Source organism: Tenrec ecaudatus, chromosome 11 (genome assembly GCF_050624435.1).
Source record: "Tenrec ecaudatus isolate mTenEca1 chromosome 11, mTenEca1.hap1, whole genome shotgun sequence".
In the NCBI taxonomy this organism is placed as follows: Eukaryota; Metazoa; Chordata; class Mammalia; order Afrosoricida; family Tenrecidae; genus Tenrec; species Tenrec ecaudatus.
Window position 1 is genome coordinate 7,782,312 of NC_134540.1, and position 22,314 is coordinate 7,804,625.

The following is a 22,314-nucleotide window of genomic DNA, read 5'->3' on the forward strand; positions in this document are numbered from 1 at the left end:
AATGCCTGGAATAGCGCTGGAGAATGCGCCCTTACGTCAGAAGGCTCCATGATCGGATGGGGGAGCGTGGTCTTCTCAGCAGAGTCCATCTGAAGTGACGTGAATGAATCGCAACTTTCCTTTTCATTTGCTGAGGGCACAGGACTCACAAGGAGAAGCAGCTGCACACATCCACTGATAACTCGAATGTGGCTGTGCCAACTATAAATCTAGGAGAACTAGAAGCTGAAAAATGAAATGAACATGCAAAAACAATGACATCTCGGCCATTGTGAACCAGATGGTCGTATGCCCTACTAGGATGGGAATGACAAATTTAAGATTGTTTCGCATTATCAAAAATAGCACCACAAAGTGAAGTCTGAAGTATATCTGTCGGTGTGAAAAACCAATAGGCCTACAAATGGAAGACCAGTTAAAAATTACTATTATTCAAATTGACACAACCACCACTACTTCCAAAATGAAGAAATCAAAATTCCGGGTTATGAAATTGATGAAACGTCATCAAGATCCAGACTCCAGTAATTGATGGAATGTCAACTGAAGTGTTTCAGAAAGTTGAAGAAGCACTCACTTGTGTATGCCAAGAAAATGTTGAGGACAGCTACTTGGCCAAACGACTGGAAGAGATCTACATTTGTGCCCATTCCAAAGAAAGATGACCCAAATGAATGCTCAACCTATATCACTGGCATCACACACAAGTAAAATTTTGCTTAACAGTATCCAACAATGGTTGTAGCAGTACATTGTCGGGAAACTGCCAAAAGTTCAAGCCAGATTCAGCAGACAGGGAACAAGGGCTATCATAGCTGATGTCAGGTGGATCATGGCTCAAAGCAGAGTATACTAAAGAGTTACTTTATGTTTCATTGACTATGCAAAAGAATTCAACTATGTGAGCCACAATAAAATGTGGATAACCTTGATAAAAATGGGAATTCCAGAATACTTCATTGTGCTCATGTTGAACTTGTACTTGGTCAACAGGCAGTTGTACAAACAAAAATACTGTTACTGCGTGGTTTAAATTCAGGAAAGGTGTGCGTCAGGATTGCATCCTCTCACCATACTTGTTCCATCTGCATGCTGCACAAACCATCAAGAGAAGTTGGATTACATGAAGAGTGCGGCGGCATCAGGATTGGCGGAAGGCTTTTTAACAACCTACAATATGCAGAGGGCACCTTGCTTGCTGAAAATGAGAACTTGAAGCACTTGCTGATGAAGATCAAGGATTGTAGTCTTCAGTATAGATTACAACTCAATGTAAAGGCCAAAATCCTCACAACTGGACCAATATGTAACATCATGTTCAATGGAGAGAAAAAAAAAAAGAAAGTTGTCGAGGATTCTGTCTAATTTGGCTCCACAATCAATGATCATGGAAGCTTCAGTCAAGAGATCAAAATACATACTGCACTGGGTAAATGTGCTGCAGAAGAACTCGACAGTGTATTGACAAGGGTATTACTCTGAGGGCTAAGGTGGGCCTAATCTAAGCCATGGTAGTCTCCATTGCCTCATATGCATGTGAAAGTTTAAGGAAGACTAAAAAGAGGAATCGATGCATCTGCATTGTGGTGCTGGAGAATACTGAAAGCCCATGGACTGCTCAAAGGACAACCCGATCTGTACTGGAAGAGGCCCAGCCAGAGTGCTCCATAGAAGCAAGGATGGCACGGCTTCATCTCACATACATCTTGTCAGGAAACTGGTTCCTGGAGAAGGACATTCTGCTTGGAAACGTGGCGGGCCAGAGAGAAAGGGAAAGGCTCTCAACGAGCTGGATTGACACAGTGGCTGCATCAATGGGCTCAGGCAGGGAACAGTTGTGGTGATGGCGTAGGACTGCGCAGTGTTTTGTTCTGTTGTACAAAGAGCTGGAACCAACCACCACCACCCAGAAGTCATCAAACTGCACTGATGACTCAAGGGAACAAGGAAGGGTCAAAAGCTAGAAGAACACTGCAAGACGAATAACCTACTCATGGCAAATACCTGATGTCAGCAATGTGGTAAGCCAATGGGTGGGCCTCACCAGCTGCACATACAAGAAAGTCTACACCACTCAAAAGAGATGACGGAGAAGTTAAATACCATCAGTCAGAACAAGGCTAGGTGCAGACTGAACAGAGCAACAACTGCTCACATGCAAAGCCAAATTGAAGAAACATAAAACAAGTCCATAAACGTCAAAGTACAATTTTATCCTACCTGAATTCAGAAACCATCAAGAATACATAAATTTACATATTAAACAGTAATGACTGAAGATGAGTAGTGGATGATATCAAGGACATCATACACCAAGAGACATATTGCATGGGAGAATCTGCAGGAAAGATCTCTTCAAAGTCTTAAAGAGTTCAGATGTCTGAGGCCTAAGGTGAGCCTGACCCACGGCACGGCACTTCAATCACCTCACACGGCTGCTACTGTTAGAAACTGAGTGAGACAGACTGCAGACGATTTGGTGCCTATAGAAGGTGATGGAAATAAAGAATGCGCCACAGACTGCTAGCAGAATGAACAAATTCCTGATAGAAGTACTGCCAGAATCTACCTTAAAAGTCAGGATGGTGATACTTAATCTTATGTATTTTTGGACATGTTTTATCAGAAGGGACCAGTCCTGAGAAGGACAACATCTGTGGTCCAGTAAAGGGTCAGTAAAATAGAGGAAGAATCTCAAAGAGATGGACTGACGCACAAGGCTACAACCTACGGGCTCACACATAACAGTTTCAAGGAGTGTTCGGGACGGGGCAGCACTTCGCTCTACTGTATGTAAAATGAAGAGGAGTCAGAGCAGATGCCGAAGCTCTTAACAACCACCACGAAACCCACTGCCCCAGAGTCAATTCTGACTCACAGCAACCGTGGTGGGCAGAGTAGAAATGCTCCTCAGGGTAACGGAGATTGTAAATCTTGACAGGGGCAGACAGCCCCAGCTTCCTCCCACAGATTGACTAGTGGGTTTGAACCACCAACCCTGTGACTGGCAGTCCAACACTTAACCCAGCCCTGCAACCTGGCTCCTTCTAACCACAGTAGACACCACAGCAGCACAAGCCAAAGCAGAGGGTTTCTTCATCAAAAGAGCAATGCATGACTGACACCGTTTTTCACAATTTATTTGAGTTCCTATGGTCCCTGCATGTTGTGAACCGTTTCCCGTGTCTGTTAAATGATTTCATGGAGGTAAAGTTCATTACGGTTGACTACATTCATCAGGACTGCCCAGTGCACATGCCTGTGCCGAATCTGTCTTCCTAGAAGAGAACTCCGGAGGCCCAAGGATGCCAGGGAAGGAAGGTTTTGACATGCTGATCCTCAGAACAAATGCCAATACACTTTCTTGTCTGCCATAGGAAGAGTTGGTTTCCATCACCCCCTCAAAATTAATAGACATATTAAAAAACAAAAACAAACCCTGTCAGCATGCTGATGAAAAATACCCATCCCTTAGAATCTTACTTCAAATTTCTAAAGGGCTAGAGAAGTCTTAATGGTTCTGTCCTGCTCCTTCGTGGAAGAAAGAAGAGGCTGTCTGCTTCCCTACAGATTTACAGCCTTGGTCACCCCATAGGGGTCATCATCAGTCAGCATCAACCTGGCGGTAATGGGCTTTTCAAGGAATGAAACAAGTTCAATTGTACATTGAACAAATCAGCATCTTCGTTTGTGGATTACCTATTCATATTATTTTGGTTATTTTGCAGTTGAGGTTTTTTTTTCTTGTTGATTAAGAGCTCTTTCAATAATAAGTATCTTAATTCTTTCTCATTTATTATCTTATTTCTAAAATCATGATGGTTGCATTGTTGGGTAAATGCTAGACTGGTAACCACAAAGTCAGCGGTTCAAACCCACCAGTCAGTCCCTCCTAAAGAGAAAAGTACGGCTATCTGATCCTATAAAGACTCACAGCCTCAAAACCCTCTAGTGGGCCACTAACAGGTAAAATCAACTCAGTGACAGTGGGTTTAGGGTTGATGACCCAGTGACTTAGTGCTCAGGTGTTAACCAAAAGGGTGGCAGTTAAAACCCTCCAGCAACTTCATGGTGGGGATCTGGGTAATTTTTTGTACTGAGAAGAGGGGCAGTAGGGCAAATAAACATGGGAACAAATGCTTTCTATTGTCATATATCTGGAATTGTGACCCATCTTCCATGTCTTAGACAGATTGATGCAGTAATACGAGGTAGTGTTGTATTCTTGACCCCAGTTCATCAAGGTATTCACTAACACATGGTTTCACTACCCATGTTATTCCATCTGCTACTCTGTAAATACTTAATGTATCAGCTTCTTTCTGTATTACCATGGACTCCTGATCACCCAGCTACATTTGTCTCAGTGATGTGAGGGCGCTTCTAACAATTCACGGATGGGAGGGAACTGGAGAGCCAATAACGATGAAGACAAGAACGAAGGTGTTCTCAAACGGATTGTGGTGATGACTGTACAACTCTTCTTCACTACTAAAGAAGACTGAACTACTCAATTGTGGGACATGTGAACTATATGCACGAAAACTGCTGGAGAAACAAAATCGTGGGGGAATTCCACTATCTTTCAATGCCATTTTCCCATGAACTTTCTGAAGCTGCCCTGTAATAAGGGTAAGGCAACGGCAGACAAGGGAGAAGGGAATTAACTCCCTACATTTTTCTATGTCCCAGATAGCCTTTAAGCCTCAACCTGCGTTTTACTCGGAATCTCAGACAAGTACCCAGGAGAGAAGGAATGGCCTGTGAACAATGAAAGCAGGGAGGAAGGTGCAGGCAGAGGGAGATCTCTCCCTATTAAGGGTCCAAAACAAAGCTGCTCCCTACCTCAGCTTTGTAGCTCCTCACCATGGAGCTGCTACACGGACAAAGAAATCAAAACAGAGGAGGGGAGGCTAATTTTAGAAACTAGTCAATTATCAGAGAGAAATAGGCCAAAATTTCACAAAAGTGTAACAGGATTTTATCAACACTGAGAATAGTAATTCACCCTTGAAAAGTATTGCATTAGAACAGTGGTTCTCAACTTGTGGGTTGCGACCCCTTTAGAGGTCAAACGACCCTTTCACAGAGGTCACCCAATTCATAACAGTAGCAAAATTAGTGATGAAGTAGCAACGAAAATCATGTTATGGTTGGGGGTCAGCACAACGTGAGGAGCTGTGTGAAAGGCTCACGGCACTCAGAAGGTTGAGGACCACTGCCTTGGAACAAAGCCCACACTGGACAGAAACTGATACAGGTGTGTGGGCACCGAACAGTTCACACCACCATCCTTTATCTCACCTAAACCACACAGGTGGCTTAGTGGGTTACTCGCTAGGCTGTGAACCACAAGGACAGCAGGCTTTCTGCCTCCGTAAAGACCTACACCACCCTCAGAAACCCACAGGGACAAGCCTCCTGTGTCTTACTGGGTCAGAAATGATCCGTGGAAGTGAGTTTGCTTCAGTAGTTCCTCAGAGCACTGGGGATGTAATGGGCTACAAGTTGGGCTGTAAGTCACAGGGTGAGCAGTTTGAACCTACCAGCCACTCTGTGGAAGAAGGTGTGATTGTGTGTTCCTGTAAAGACATACAGCCTTGGAAACTCTATGGGGCAGGTCTGTTGTACGGTCATCCTGAGTCAGAATCGACTAGATGTTAATAGTTGTTAAGTTCTTCAGAGAGGACCAATGCATGGTAGATGCACATAATTTAATAGAAAATACAATAGGCACATGGAAAATACCAATAATTATTTTTCCAGTATGAATTAGGACCGGCTAATTTATGCCAATTTTGCTGGCAAGGGAAGAGCACTCGGGTGTTTTCGTCCTGGGGTTGGATAAAGCAACTTCACAGTGTCTACCAGTGGTCTCTGACATGGTCCTCTCTTTAAGCCAATTATTCCTTTTCGAAGTATTTATTTCCCTTTAATAAATAGCCAAAAGCATGAAGACAGATTTAGACGTAAAGCACATACCAACAGATTTTCTCTGTGCCTGGCTCTCGAGAAGTTTACTAGTACTCCTCATGCCAACCCCAGAAGAAGGCACTGCCATTTCCTCCACTTTACAAATAAGGACACCGAAACTTATGACTTGAGTCATGAGTTGTTGGGCGACTGAATTGTACAGCTGGTGCTCTTGTACTGCCACTCTAGCTCCTATGTCATGCTGTCTCCCTATCCCAGTACAGAGACCCAAGGCAGTCACAGAAACACAGTGGTAGGCTACCCTACCACGTGGCGGCCCATCTACCTGAGACTCATCAGCATTACAGAGTTTGTAACAGTCACTGACAGTGACAAGCACGCATGATAGCCTGCAGGACAAAGACGAGATCAACAGGACAATTTCTCTATCATGCTCTCAACAGAAAGGATTATATGAACACCCATATTAAAATCACTACCTGTGGCACATGCAGACACAAATCTATGCTTTTTCAAAAACAAACTGAGTGCACAAGAGGGGCATGCTTTGGGAAACAGCAGTGACACCACAGGACAAGCATAAATACAGCGGGTGTCACTCAAGAGCTTCCAGACTCCTAAGTCTGGGTAACCTGGAAGTTCCCTCCCCTGGGTGGTTAGAACATAAAATCACATCATTACTTACTCTTTTTATCCGATGAGCTACTAAAATCAATACCACCAAGGCCTTCGTTGCCAGCAGTTGAAGTGGCTGTGGTAGCTCCCAAAGTCAGGCCTAACGCACTCTGCCCAAGTCCTACAAAGAAACCAGGCATACATCAAAGGCCAGTGAAGAGAACTTACATAAACTACCATCTACATCTACTTTCTGTAACTTTATCTTACTGTCACAAGAATATTGTCAAAAATATTTAAATACTTATCCTGCCAAGAAATGTTAACAGTCATCTAGTGGTTTAGTGACCAGAAGGCATTTTGAATACCCACAAAGTTGGATGATAATAGCAAAGTATTTGAAAGACTAATGCAAATTTTACAAATTTACTTAAGTAAACTCTACCACCACCTCCCACCCAAGACACTGGCCTTAAAAAAAGATTAAAAATAATAATAAATAATAAACACCTATCAATAAATGAACACCTATCAATATCTACAGGTTTGATTATCCTGACTCACTGTCTCCCTTCTCACTGACTGGCATCTTCTCCGTTCAACTTCACATCTGAACAGATGATCTAAAGGCACGACAGCGACTCTAGGAGGAACGTCAAGCCACACTCTTTACCTCCCACAGCAGAAACGCAGCAGGGGCACAATACAACCTCCACAATTACGCAGTCGTTATAAAGTTGCCTGTGGTTCCAATTTAATATCTCTTTTCCCAGGCGTCAATGCCTGGAGCCGACAAGGGACCTCTCTCCTGCTCAGAGCCCTGAGGACTTTTCATACTCAGAGTCATTTCGTGAAGCTCCACCTATGATGAAGACTGCCCTTGAAGCAGCCACTTGCTCTGTGTTGGCAGGGGCCACAGACACTATTCAGAACCTCTGCAAAAACTGGAACATGGGCTGTGGTTGTTTGTTCCTTTGTTTTAATGAGACAAGAAATCAAACAGCTATAAAAGAGGAAGTACAAACTCTCTGCTAAGTCAATGCTTCAACAGCTTGTCTAATGACTATAATGAAATTATATCATATCTGGGTTTTAAAATCTTGCCTGTAAAACATGCTACTACCCTTTCCTACAGTGGAAAGCCCTTCCAAGTATTGTAGTTTCAGAGGTGCCCTTTCATTGAATTCAGGCTGGAACTACTCCAAGATCTCCAAGCACCGTTCATGAAGATGGGTGTCTCTAGAACACAGACCGACTTCTTAAACAGGCTTCTACTGTATATGTCAGCCAATTTGACTTTGAAATACACCTGAAGTGTCCGATTATGTCTGAAAACTATCATTCAGCTTTCACACTAAAGGGAAAAAATACAGGTTAGAAAGACAGTTCGATCTGCACTATAGACCTTCATGAAGGAGCCAAGTCAAGGATCCCGAGCTGTAGCGCTGCCCTTACCTGCCGCTGCTGTGTTTGTGTTCTGGAAAAGCGAGCCGCCCAGGCCAGCTAAGGCTCCCCCCAGAGAAAGGCCAGTGGATGCTGTCGTAGTTGTGGCCGGGGTTCCACCCAGATTATTCAGAGTAAATCCTGTGGATGCTACAAGAGGTGTGAGAGTTAGCCTTCAAGGATGGGCAACAACACTACAGAAGAACACAAATCACTTTAAAAAGAAAAAACTGATTTCCATAAAGTCCGCTCTTTTGGGGAAAAATAAAAGACAAACTTATATGAACTGCCTTCAAAAAGTTTGTGGCCAATTTCTATCATCGTAAATTTCCATTTCCCCACGAACTTTCTGAAGGGCCCCCTTGCCCCATCACCCCTAATACACACTACACACACACACACACACACACACACACACACACACACCTGAAATAAACAGTAGCTTCAAAGCTAAAGTCCATGACAGAACTGTGTGCCTTGATTAATAATATATTATTATAATTCCAGCTAACTAATCCAAAAAGTCATGAAGAGATCACTAACTCCACCCACAAAATTACATAAATCCTAAGCCAGGAAAGATTTATATGAACTCTACACCCACCACTGGCATCGAAATGTAAAAATACCATTAATCATGAAGTCCAGCATAAAGACAGTGCTCTCCATCCTACTTTGGTGAGCAGCAACTGGGGTCTTAAAAGCTGTGCGCAACTATGTAAGACTCAGAAATGGGGTCTCTCCTTGTCCAGAGCCAAGAGGAAGGAAAGTAATGCAACCTCCGCAGGACTGACAGACAGGCAAACCTCCACTGAGGTAAGAGGAGCTGCACCGTGCCTGGCTCCCACTACTGACCACTCAGCTCAGACTGCAACAGGAAATCGTGGACTGAATGGGAGGCAAACAGGACAACTAAAACTCACATACAAAGACCAGGCTTCCTATTCTTGGTAGGACTGGCAGCATTCCTGACACTGTGATCCGTACACAGCCTTCAAGCCTGGTTCCAAGGATTAACTTTCATGCAAACAATCGTTAAGATCAAATCAGCAGAAACACCCGGGGGGTGGGGGGTGTCTTTAGAACAATCAGCCACACGAGGCCAAAAGGGCAGCATTTGCCAAAAAATAAAGTTCAGAAGGCAGGAAAGAGCAGGAAAGAAAAGACAAATGGAAATATGGGGGTTGGGAGGCCCGCTCACAGAGGAAGTGGGAAAATGCTTGTGGGGGAAGGGTTGTAGGGGAAGTTGTGTGTCTCCAATGTCAGCAACAAAATGTGGGTAGTAAAGTGCTGAATGAAAACCCACTGGCTCTGTAAGCTTTCACCTAAACCACAAGGGAACACTTCACAAGAATAAAAAGTGTGAAACCAGGGCTTTTTTCTTTTTCTACTGTGCTATTGAAGGGGAAGGGATTGATGTCAACAGCTCCTCTGCCTTGCTCGGTAAACAGATGACGCAACGGCCTGTGTTGCTTTCATGCCCATGTGGAGCATTGATTTCATCAAGTCAAAACTGCTGAAGGAATGAACACTTCCATGAACTGCAAGCAGGCCCATTAAAGACAATGTCTTCATTTACTAACCTGATGGAAGGAAAACATGTACCCCATTAAGTTCAACTTCTTTTCCGATCCTCACCTGCTGGGGTTGACGTCAGAGCAGAAGACAGAGTGAGACCACTGGAAGAGGTGGAAGCAAGCGGCAGAGCGAACGGAGTGGCAGACGCTGCGGGCTTACTGAACCCTAAACTGAAACCTGTTGTAGATGCAGATGTGGTGGCTGGTGCTCCTGTTTAAAAAAAAATCCATTTTATCATTATATATAATGTTGATATGAGTCAGGATCAACAGACAGCAATGGGTTATATATGAAAGGGGCTTAAAAAATTTTGTGTTAGAATGGAATAAAAAGGTAATGGCATTATTCCTACGAACTTTTTGAGGTCCTTGTGTGTTGTTCCAGTTTCAATCTGGATCCCTCAAAGTCTGCATTCCTACTTTCTGCAGCTAGAACCAGGAGTATGCATATGTGTACATAGAAGGGGGATCCCCACCAAAACAGAAAAAGCTCCGCTGGGTAGAGTTTTCACAGTATGCAGTATTTCCCCCACTAGACGAGCACCAAGCAGTTTCGCTTGAACCTCATTTAAGAAAACTGTGTATAGCTGTAAAATTTTGTTTCCTGCTTGGGAAAAAATGTCGTCGAAACTGTTGTGAAGTTGGAACACAATTTACAAGGACAGTGCTGCGGGAAAAACTCAAGTGTATGAGTGGTTTTCTCGATTCAAAAAAGGTGAAATGTGGATTGATGACAAACCTCGTTCTGGACATGTCAACTTCCTGAACGGACAAAAACGTTGACAAAATGTGTTCACTTGTGCTCAACGACCACAACAACAGACCACTGAGGAGATGGGGAAGTTACATGAAATTCCCTTGAAGCTGGTTCAGCGAATGTTAACATAAGATTTGCGAATAAAAAGGGTCACTGCAAAATGTACGTCCTGGGTTCTGACTGACCAGCAAAAAGAACGCTGACGGGAACGTGCTGTACTTTGAAAGAGCAGTTCGGAAGCCACCCAGACTTTCCCCCCAAACATTAATGATGCTAAGATATGGTGCTCTTCTTATGACCCTGGAAGCAAACATCAATCAAGCCAGTGGAAGATGCCACCTCATCCAAAAAATGTTTGTCAAGTGAAATCAAAGATAAAGATGATGCTCGTTTATTTTTTTGATGTGAGTGGGGATAGTGCATTTGGAGTTTATCCCACCAGGTCAGACTGTAAATCAGGTTTTCTCTTTAGAGGTTCTGAAAAGCTTGCTTAACACTGTGTGACAAAAACAGCCGGATTTGTGGCAGACAGGGCCTGGTTTTGCCACCACAATGCACCTGCTCATGCAGCCATCTCAGCAAAAAACAGCATGCCTTTCTTGCACCACACACCTTACTCACCTGACCTCGGTGTCTGTAACTTTTTGTTTCCACAAATAAAAATGGACATGAAAGGACAGTGATTTGACAATGTAGAAGAGATGAAGAAAAAAACAAGGGAGGTGCTATCAGCCATCCAAACAGATGAGTTTGAAAATTGTTTTCCAAGAATGGAATCACATACTTGAACATCTTAAAAAGTGGTCTTGTTAAGAAAAAGTGTAGGAAAATTCAAATAATGAAGTGATACTGCAGTCCAATTCCACGTTCACGTTTTCTAATTCCATGTTAAGCTGTCTTCCTTCTCTTTCACCTCACTAGCAAAATAGTGCCTGTTTTCCCAGGAGACCTGGGGGTGTAGCGGGTTACATGTTGGCTGCTAGCTGAAATGTCAATGTTCAAACCTAGCAGCTACTACTCCTCAGGTGAAAGACAGAGTTGTCTGCCTGTAGAGATGTACATTTCTATGCTATGCTCTCAGGTCACTATGAGTTGGAATGTACTTGATGGCAGTGAATTTTTTTGTTGCTGTTCCGTTTTTTAGGAGGAAAGAGGGGAGCCAGGGGGGATTATCTAAGGTCTTACCACTATTTAGAGTTAGAACCAGGTTACCCCAAGACTTATGATTTCAAATTTGGTACTTTGTCCATAAAAAGAACTTAAAAATGACTGGGAAAAGTTACTGTAGATTAAATTTCCACATGAAAGCCATTTTTATAGCTCAATAAATGTTTTGATCATTAGAAGCATATAAACTCAGGGATCTTTTAAAACTTTCAAATAGTGGGTCAGAGCCCTGGTGGCATATTAGGTTACCAGATAAGCTATCGCAAGGTCAGCAGTTCAAACCCACCAGCCTTTCTGTATATAGAAAGACAAGGCTTACTGCTCCCACAAAGACTTACAACCTTGGAAGCCCACAGGGCAATTCTACCATATCAGACAAAGAATATGGAATGGTCATTCAATACATGTAAATTATTAGAAAATCATGGAGCTGAGACTTTCCTCTAAAAATCTTACCTAGAGTTAATCCTGTAGAAATAGTTGTTGCTATTCCTAGGGACAAAAAGAGAAATAAAATGTAATCAGCAAAATTAGGCATCCTGGCTTATTTGTCATAAGGGGAAGATTAGGAAAACCTTCAGGGAGTAAGGGCACTTCTAAGACCAAAATACATCACAATGATCCTTCCTCGTACTGTCATGCAAACATATTTACAATAGCACTGGTTTGCCTTTTGGAGGTTGCAACTAATTTGACTAATTCACAAATAAGATTTCTAAGCTACCAATCACTATGCTCATAACCCAACTCAAGAGCAGCTAAAGCCTCCACTGCTTAGGGCGAAGCGAAAGCAGGAGGGAAAGCAGTGCCTCCAGGCTCAGTCCAGGCAGGTGGAGCTGGCTGCTGCGCTGCTGGGCTGATCAGCCTTTTCCTTTTTGATGCCTGCTCACCAGCGTGCTGCCACTCACACAGGAAGGCCAGAGCTGTGGGTGGGAAGAGGACCAGAGGCTCTGATGCTAACAAATCAAAAAGAACAAGAGCAGCTAATGTGTAAATGGTTTCTAGGGAAGTGTTATCTTTAGCTGGCAATAACAAAATGTTTGTGGGTATTAAAAACAAACGAAGGACAATTTTTTCATAATTGAAGTATATACCAGAATCCAAGTACTTCACCTGCTGTTGTTTGCCCATTAAACCACCACCCCGGAAACAAGCTCTTTGGGGTGTATGAAAATGTGACAGCAAAATGGGGTGGTGGCTGCCCAACATTCCACACTGGGAAACCTGACTGAAACCACCCTTACTTATAATACACTGCAATGCACTGTATTATAGAATCTAATGTAAAACTTTTAAACGATTAATTCATCACACCTAAAAGAAAGACGAGATCGAATCCCCATATTTCTCTTCATCTTAGTATTGACAGTTTTGGGGGTCTGCCCCTCTGTTCTTTACAGAGACAATTCTTGGGAAAGGAGGAGATACTGGCCAGGACTAGGCAAAGACTATGAGAAGATTCCTTCTTACCTGTGTTTGTTCCTCCGAGGGTAGACCCGGTGGCAGGTTTCACTCCAAACAGCCCAGCTCCAAATCCACCTGAAGGAGCAGATGCTGTGGCAGGGGCCGTAGTGCCTCCAAGAGTCCCAAAATTGAGGCCCACCGAAGGGTTACTGGTTTAGAAACAAACACACAATCCATCTACAAGGGCCCAACTCTCTGTCACAAAAATGCAAATCAAGTCTGCAGGTTCACTTCCTTTAATTAATCTAATACTTCTCCATGGGGCCCAAAATGGGCCAACAATTAGTTTTACCTTTACCTAACTGAGTTCAAATCTTTCTGTTCTACTTAAAAATACACATGTCTGCAAAACATTGTTTTTATTCTTTAATAAGAAGTTACTGTTTTCAGGGACGGTTTCCTCTGCACTTTAGCTCCTCTACCAACAGTGTCTGCAAAAGTCATTGGAAGACAGCGGAGACAATCTTCAGACAACATGAACATGCTCACCGTCTCTGTTCTGGTCGGTCCATTTCTGTTGGTCTAGTTTCCCTGCCATCTTACTTTCACATTTTGGCTTTAAAGTTCACCATTGGCCACTTCATTTCATATTGGCAATTTTTAAAGGAGTACATAAAATTATTCTTTAAAGCTATCATGCATTAAGAGAAGCATAGTCTATTATAATCAGGACTAAAAGCAATCTGGTTGGATCATAAGCAGGTAGGGACGACACATATTCTGCCTTTCTCCAGTTTGTTTCTGATTGAATTCTAGCATATTTTAAAATCCTAGAAATCCTATGAATCTCTCTGAATGACTTCTCTAGTTTTAAAACTCATCTGTTCTTCCCCAAGTAACAATATAAAGAAAAATAAAACTAAATCCAGAAACAGAAAGTCTTAATTTTTCTTCTCCACTTCTCTTTTGCTCATCACCATAGTCATGAAGGGACACACGTGTGTGGCTGGGTATCTGCCCACCAAAAAGGCAACAATGAACTGTGGGGCTGGAATGAGAGCCTTATGTTACAGAGTGAACCACAAAGCATAATTACCCTCTCATCAGCAGAAATCCACTACACAAAAGCTTTGGAAAGCTTAAAATGAGCAGCTGAATTATAAAACATTTAATTTGGAAAATTAAGAACTTCCCAAATGGTCTTATTAGGTTTCAGAACCTGCCATATGCTATCTATAGCTCAGTAAGAGGACAAATCATGACGACCTCAGCGTGAGCGATTTTAAGGGGAACCACACTTACACTGTGCATTTATCTTTGCTCCTTCTCTCTCTCCTCACCCACCCTGAGAGAACCCAATGTCAGTTGTAAAGTGTCTCGAGTCCTGAGATGTTTTCCAATCAAGGAGAAGCCAGTGCTGAAACCAGCTCTGCCACTCTCCATTTTGATGATAAAATGGGAATAAACTCCACTTCACCCGGTTTTTAAGTAAAGATTCAGACACGGTACAAGGTAAACTAAATTCAGTATTAATATCAATGTTGTTAATGACTATGAACCTTAAGAATATCTAAAAATTCACCTAAACACATTTGTACAAGGCTTGATACCAGTAAAGTGAGCAAGAAGACTCAAATAGAGCCTGTGTTGAAGGAACATGCTGTTTAGCAGAGGGACAGGATGACAAACATGACACTGACCAAAGGCAGACTAGTTCTCCAAGTTACTTGAATAAGAACCTCATCACCTGCATACCTTGTCCAAGGAACCATTTGGATTCTGTATATCGTGAGGTTTAGGGAGAAGGCAGTACTGTACAGATTCAAGATGCAACTACAAGTTTACTATTACCATATGCAGATAACTGGCCAATGGTTTTAAGTAAATGAGGTAAAGAGCTATGCACTCTGAGGAGGATGGAGAGGAAGGAGCTCCTTAAGGAGGTAGAGCCTGAAGTGGGTCATTAACACTGAATAGAAACAGGGAGGGGATAGTCTCATGTGTCTTGATTTAAAGCATGATTGTATGGACATATCTTTGAAGGGCAGAAGGCAGGAAGTCCTACAAGCAATTTTGGCATAGAACTTTATATATTTAATCAACTGAATGAGTAAAAAGGTATTTTATGAAATATCAACAAAATTAGAAAACATCCTATTTTTAAAATATGGTTATTAAATTTAAGTTCTAATAAAAAAGATTACTCCCAAATCAATGACTCCCCCTTTTTAGAACTGTATGCTATAAAAATACAAGCTGTACAGTGAATTGTTCATTTTTAAATTTCATTTTTCTGTGTGTTCATTTTTAGACAATTAAAATTTTAATTTCTTGACTGTCTAAGACCCTGTGCTTCATCAACACAGCTGACAGCACCCTAAACATCAAAGAGAAAATCTTTCTTCTTACTGTAAGAGGAGAGCAGCAAAGAAATTTCTATGGCAGTGAAATTTACATAAAGACAAAAAGAAAAAAGGCCATATTAAACCCAACCAATTAATGCTTCACAGTATGACCTACTAGTGATCCCATAGGATGTACTATTTAGGGCAGCAAAGCTGACTCCATCTGGCCAGAAATGTAATTTTAGTTTTCCAGCCTGCCTTACATTAGCTCCACTTGCACAGTGGTTACAGTTAGCTTAGATACTAACGGAAAGATTGGTTAGCTGCTCTGTGGGAGAATAATGTAGTCTGCTTCTCTAACAATCACAGCTTTGGAAGACGGTTCTTCTCTGAATTGCTACAATTTGGAATTGACCTGACAGCAATGTATTTGGGGGTTTTGTTTCATCTGACTTAATTGTGGTTCTGTGGGATAAGCACTGGGCTGCCAACCACAAGGTCGGTGGTTCAAAAACTTATTCTTAGAAACCTTATATAAGGTCACTGAATGAGGATCAACTTGATGGCAGTGGGTTTTAACTAGAGACTTGCACTTACCAAGGGACATTTCATGAATTAGAAACTTTGCATGCTGTATCTCATTCAGTGAACCTCTAAGATAAAGCTATTTTTAATAAGCACCTTTTCTAAATGTGGGAACTGGGCCTAGAGAGTAAGTCACCCAAAATGGTTAACTTAAAGAGACAACTTTATCAATTGGCCTTGGAGCTGTCTCATCTCCATGCCAGCAACTTGGCATGTAGGCACTTTCTGTCATTCATCAAACCCAATCTTTTCACGCTGTACGAAACCACCAGCCACCCCACAGAAGACTTTCTACTCCCATCAAGAGTTAGTCTTGGAGGCACGGGGTGGGGTGTAAGTCTTGAAAACCCACAAGGCAGTTCTAAGTTCTACTCTGTCCTATAGGCTCGCTATGAGTCAGAATCAACTCAATGGCAGTAAGTTTGTTGAATTTGGTCTCTCCTGAGGAATTCCAGTGGTAATGAGTTACACTTTGAGCTGCTAATCATAAAGGCAGCAGTCTGAACCCACCAGCTGTTCCATGGGGCAAAAATGAGGCTATCTATTCCTGTAACCCAAGGGTCACTAGGAGTTAGTATCAGCTTGTTGGCAGTGGGTCTGGTTTTGATCTCGCCTAATAACATGTCCAAAGTACGGGAGGTGAAGTCTCACCAGCCTTGCTTCTAAGGAGCATTTTGGCTGTTCTTCTTCCAAGACAGACTAGTTTGTTTTTCTGGCAATCCAAGATACTTTCAAGAGTCTTTGCCAGCAACATTAACTCAAATGAACCACTTCTGGGTTCTTCTTTGTTTAATGTCCAGTTTTCACAAGCACTTTATTAAAAAGCCAGAAGATGATTTCCTAGGGCTTGCTTCCTATGGCTGCTATGAGACAATAAATAACAATAGCTCAAAAGCACTTTACATACTGAAGAGTTGAGTGGAACCTCTTTGAGACTGACAAGTCAGAAAATGCTTCTCTGCGGAAGAGTCCTAAGGAGGCATTAACTAGGGACACGGGATAGGACACAGGGGACATCCTAACCAGAGGGAAATGCCCACAAGTGGGAGGGAAACAGGTCAAGCCCACTCAAGGAACTGAGACAAGGCCCATGTGGCTGGAGCAGTTGTTCAAACTGAGATGAGGGCCCACTGTTGTTAGGCATTGTCAAGTTGGCTCTGACTTGTCCAGACCCCACGGACAGCAGAAGGAAACATGGCCAGGTAATATGGCATCCTTAGTTGCGGTTAAGTTTGAGGCCATCATAGGAGTAGAAAAAGAATTTAGTGAGTCACATCTGGGATTTTTTAATGAAGTGGAACAGGCTGTTGTTTCTTGGCTGCTAGCTGAGCTGGCCACTGTCTCCTAAAAACCCCACGCTGCCCAGTTCTGCACCATGCCCACAACCAGACACAAATTGGACGGTTATTATCCCATAGGGTCTATGCAGATTGATTGTCCCCTGCCTTTCACCAGGAAATCTTAAACAGTTTCACATGAACTCAAGCTTCAGGAGAAAAAAATTCTATTCATCTCACGACCTAACACATGGGCTGACAAAGTCCATCTCCGTCTGGAAGCCCCCAGTGAGACCTGTTCCACATCACAACACTGCACAAGCGTGGGGGCTGCCAATGAGGGGCACTGACTGGGCTCCCACCTGACAGGTAAGAATCTTTCCATTGGATCACCAATGTCCCCAGTGGGAAACCCAGGCCATCAAGTCCATTCCAACACCGAGTGACCCTACACAGGGTTTCTGAGACTGAAAGTTTTGGGTGCGGACAGCCTCCCAAAGATAAGCCGGTGGATTTGAACCGCTGACCTTTGAGGCAGCAGCCCACTGCCTACCTAATGCCCCTCCACCAGGAGCGCTCTCTGTCCCCAGTAGTATAGAATAGAAACTACAGAAGTGCTTCACATGAAGTAAAGGTAGGTACCTTCCTTTGAAAGGTGTGTGTCCATGCTGGGGGCCTGGGAGTGAGGAATGGAAAGGTTATTGATTTATTTTTTACAGAAGGCCTGGATCAATGAATTAGAGCACACAAAAAACCCTGGCCTCCTGGTGTTTTTTAATCAACTCATTCTAAGGGGAAAGGAAAACCAGAGAAGGCTAGCAAGGGGGATTGAAAATACAAGGCTCTCAGGCTACAGGGGTCGGAGCAGTCTTCATCGAGCCTGACGAAGGCTGACCACTGGTTGGATTAAAACACGGTCCTTTAAAAAAAAAAACACCTTCGAAACTGATTGTGGTAATGACCGTCCAATTCTTAGTGTGACTGAACCTGTATGATGACGTGAAGAACACGCCACGAAGACTATTTTGAAGCGGCAGTTACAGGGGAGCAGCTTCTCGTGTGCTCGTTACATGAGATAGCATTTCAGTCCCTGGGTCGGCCCGACCGAGGCTGAGGCGCCGGCGGTCACCCGCTCCGTCGAACAAAGCCCGCGGCGCCCGGGGGTCGCGCCCGGAAGGAGGCCCGAGCCCGGAGCGCGAGCACACGCGGTTACCTAGATGTCCCGGTGCCGAAAGAGAAGCCACCGGCCGTGCCGGTCCCGCCGGCGGCCACGGTGGTGGAGCCCAGGGTCCCGCTCCCGAAGGAGAAGCCGGTGGACATGGCTGCCGCCCGGGTCCGGCGCCGTCAGCAAGCTGGAAAGGTCTGGCCCGCTCGCCTCACGGCCGCCGTGGCCCCGAGAACATGCTTCACGGTCACAGGCGGCTGGCGGGAACTTCCAGGCCAGCGGCTGCCAGGCCCCGGCGGAGGGGTGGAGCCCCGCGACGCACAAGCACGTCGCGTCGCGCGACGCACGCACGGGCCGCCGGGAGAAAGAGAGGGCGCGCCGCAGGGGATGCTGGGACGGTGACGCATTTGGCGCGCGGCCGACTTTCTTAAAGGGGCAGGCGCCGAAGCGGAACAATGTAGTTCTACTTTGGGATCCGGTTGACCCTGCTGCCCTCTGCTACTCTGAGCCTCCACTGGTGTGTGTGTGTCAGTGTTAGTGGACGTGCGGAATCCCAGAGTTGGGATGGACTCTTTGGGGCGTGAGAAGCCCCTTTAGCAAATCAATGCTGAGGCCGCAGCCGTTTCGACCAGCTCCGAAGCTGCAGGGACAATCTTGGGCCCGGCGGTTCTCGGGACTCCTCAGAAAACGGAAGCGCCCGAGGCAGTTGGGGTTCAATGGCATCCGCAAATCGGGTCGCCACGCTGCCCTGCCGCGCCCTGACACCCTCGGTGCTGCCTACTGAGAAGCGGTCTGGTGGTCACGCATTGGAGTGCTAACCCCAAGGTCACGAGTTCAAATCCACCTGCAGCCCCGAGAAAGCCCCGTAAAGATCTCCAGTCTTGGGAACCCACGGGAGCAGTTCTACTTTGTCCTCTAAGGCCGCTGTGCGTCGGATCCACCAGCTACTGTGCACAAAAAGGAGGCTGTCCACTCCTTACGGTGTCGGAAACCCATACGAGCACTTCTGGTCTGCCCTATAGCGGCTGCTCTGTGGCGAAATCTGTTTATAGTAGTGGGGCTTGGGGGCTTAGCTACAAAAGGCCCACTCTCCCACTGCCATCCAGTCCACCCTGACTCGTAGCGACCCTACAGGGCAGAGTAGAACTGCCCCTGTGGGTTTCCGAGGCTGTAGCCCTTTCGCCCTCACAACAGGGGCTAGACACGGTGAAAAGCGGGAACCACAGAGACAAGTGTGACGTAAGACGAAATTGAAGGGTCGCAGGAGCAGCGTCAGAAAAGCATGGGCTCCCAGAAACATCTCATGCTGGACAGGACAGGAAAGGACACATCAATGGTTCGACGCAGGTGCCAACCGCGATCTAAAGTGGGCCTTCGTTTTCCTAATGGGAATAGTTCTCTCACCTAAAGCCTTCCCATACCATCCCTCCCAGAAGCAACCACTAGATTTGTCCTCTTGTGGCAGTGGATTGGATCAGAAACACACAGCGGCTCCTTAGGCAGCGTCCTCTATACGACCCCACATTGTATCTGAACACAGCTCTCAAAATTGTTCCCCAGGCCCAGTGGAGCTCCTGCTTGGAACCTGGGCACGCACATCTTCATTTGTAGACTGAAAACTAGAGATAAACTCCATTTTAAACATTATGGAGGTCATGTGAGGAAAAAGGGAGAAAGGGTCTTACCTGAACAAAGAAGAAAAATGGTGGTTGAACAAGAGAAGAGAAAGATAAGTATAGGTTTGAGAAGGAGCGCTGGGGGCAGAATGTGTTGTTTATTGGGCTGCTGATCACAAGGCCCACTGGTGAAATCACCACTGTGAAATACACTGGAAAGTAGCCTAGATTGCTAATCTCACCTCCCTTGAGTAGCTGACAACTCAGTGACCATACTGGACAAAGTAAAACTCCCCCCTGTGAGTTTCCAAGGCTTTAACTCTTTACAGGATTAGAAAGCTGGATCATTCTCCTGCAGAGTGGGTGGTGGCTTCAATCTGTTGACCTTGCAGTTAGCAGTCCGTTGAGTAACCACTGAACCACCAGGACCCCTCTAGACCGCCAAAAGAACAAACACATCTGTCTTAGAAGAAGCACAGCCAGCATGCTCCTTAGCGGCAAGGAGGGTGAGACTTCCTCTCATGTACTTGGACATATTGTCAGGAGAGAACAGTCCCTAGAAAAGTACATCAGACTTTGAGATGACCCCCAGACAGGGAGACAACTGTATCAGAGGGATGAAGGATACTGATGGCGGGGGAGGGGGGGAGTCAGGAGAGGGGAGGAAGGGAGCAAACACAGCATGGGGGAACACAAATGCATGTCTGTTGGCAGACAAACAGGTGGGGGATAAATGACTGAAACTATTTGGGGGGACCCTCGGGGTTATGAGTGGTATACACTGAATGGGCCACATTGACCGGCCTTCAGTGTGCATCCTGGGGACTGAGAATGTGTGCCATGGAACGCTAGGACACTGATCCCTGGATCTTCAAGGGGCGCGGCATGCTACAGAGGCTGCATCAGTGATACCCCATGCAGAAACTCCTCCACTGATTATTAAACAGAGTGTGTTGGAGAGATGAGGATAGAAGATGAAAGGGATATGTCTAACTTGAACAGTTAACACTTTTGTCAGTTGATCCCCACTCTGGTGCATGCTAGACCTGATCTGGTCTCAACATTTTCTGTATTCTTGTTTTGTTTTCGTTTGTTCATCTTAGGATTTATCTTGGAGGTGTCATGTCATTGGGGATCACCCTCCTGAAGTTGTGTTATATGTCTTTCTGTCTTTCAGTATGTGAACCCCAGGATTGATGAACCTATAAGGACAGCAAGTAGAATCTGGGTTTGGGGATAGGGGGGTGGAGGGTGAGAGGATGTCAAGGAGCCCAGGAAGAAGAAGAATGTTTGGAAACTGTGGTAGCAATTGCACAACACTGCTTGGTGTGATTGAACTGTGGAATGACGTATGTATTAACTTCCAATTAATAATGATTTTCTTCAGGTACTCAGTGAACTAGAGGGCCAATGAAAAAGAGGAAGACTTTCAACAAGATGGATTGACACAGTGGCTGCAACAATGGGCTCAAACATTGGGACAAGTGTGAGGACGGTGCAGGACCAGATGGTGGTGTACACGGGGTTGCTATGAGTTAGGGCCAACTCACCAGCACCTAACAACCACGGTTTCTGTAAAGAGACCGTTCCACCCTGTCCTGTAGGGTCGCTGAGAGTCAGAACTGCCTGGATGGCAGGCAGGGAGCCTGCGGTTTTGAAAACTTCCATGATCTAGGGACTGTTGTCAATGGAGTATATTGGGGTAGGGGTGGGGGTGTGACTCTGGGGACCATTGGTGTAAAATGTGAATGAACTGAGGAGCCCTGGTGGCACTGAGCATTAGTTATCGAGTTGCTCACCACAAGATCAGCAGTTCAAATCCACCAGTCACTCGGATGGAGTTAGGTGAGTCTGTCTGTTCTCACAAAGGATGTTCCGGGTGTCAGTTCTGTGCCAATGACTGCTTTCCAAGGAGGGAGTGAGCACTTAGATTCTAAATTCCCAGGTGAGCTGCTCTCTTCCCCGTCTTCCTTGTTGGGAGACGGGAGACGTCTGTGAGAAAGCCCATCTTAGGGAACGGGGAGGGAGGGGGGGAAATGAGCTGGTGCCAGGGGCTTAGGTGGAGAGTAAATGTTTTGAGAATGATGAGGGCAATGAATGTACAAATGTGCTTTACACAATTGATGTATGTATGGATTGTGATAAGAGTTGTATGAGCCCCTAATAAAACGATTGGGGAAAAAAGAAAGCCTATCTTGTTAAAGGTATTCATCTGGGGAAGGAAGAGACGAAATTATCATTATTCACGGACGATATGATTCTATACATCAAAGATCTCCTAAACTCCACAAGCGGAGTGTTGAAAGCAATAGAGGAATATGGCAGAGTGGCAGGATACAAGATCAACAAACAGAAGTCTACTGGGCTGCTCTACACATCAGACAAGGTCACAGAAGAGATGATTAAAAAGATAGTACCCTTTACAATAG

The 22,314-nt window shown here is 44.7% G+C and overlaps 1 protein-coding gene across 2 annotated transcripts in view; it reads right to left on the reverse strand.

Annotated features, from left to right (window-relative positions):
* Positions 1–18,598, reverse strand: part of NUP58 (nucleoporin 58) — a 44,502-nt gene extending 25,904 nt beyond the window's left edge. Inside the window, exons 1-6 of one of the 2 annotated variants that reach the window (XM_075562817.1) lie at positions 18,318–18,598; positions 12,964–13,106; positions 11,950–11,985; positions 9,631–9,780; positions 8,005–8,142; positions 6,620–6,730 (exon numbers count right to left, since the gene is read on the reverse strand). In XM_075562817.1, coding sequence (XP_075418932.1) covers positions 6,620–6,730; positions 8,005–8,142; positions 9,631–9,780; positions 11,950–11,985; positions 12,964–13,106; positions 18,318–18,424 — 685 coding nt within the window. In that variant the 5' untranslated portion in view covers positions 18,425–18,598. The remainder of the gene's footprint in view (positions 1–6,619; positions 6,731–8,004; positions 8,143–9,630; positions 9,781–11,949; positions 11,986–12,963; positions 13,107–18,317) is intronic. The other variant, XM_075562816.1, reaches the window with a different exon arrangement.
* Positions 18,599–22,314: the final 3,716 nt, after the last annotated feature.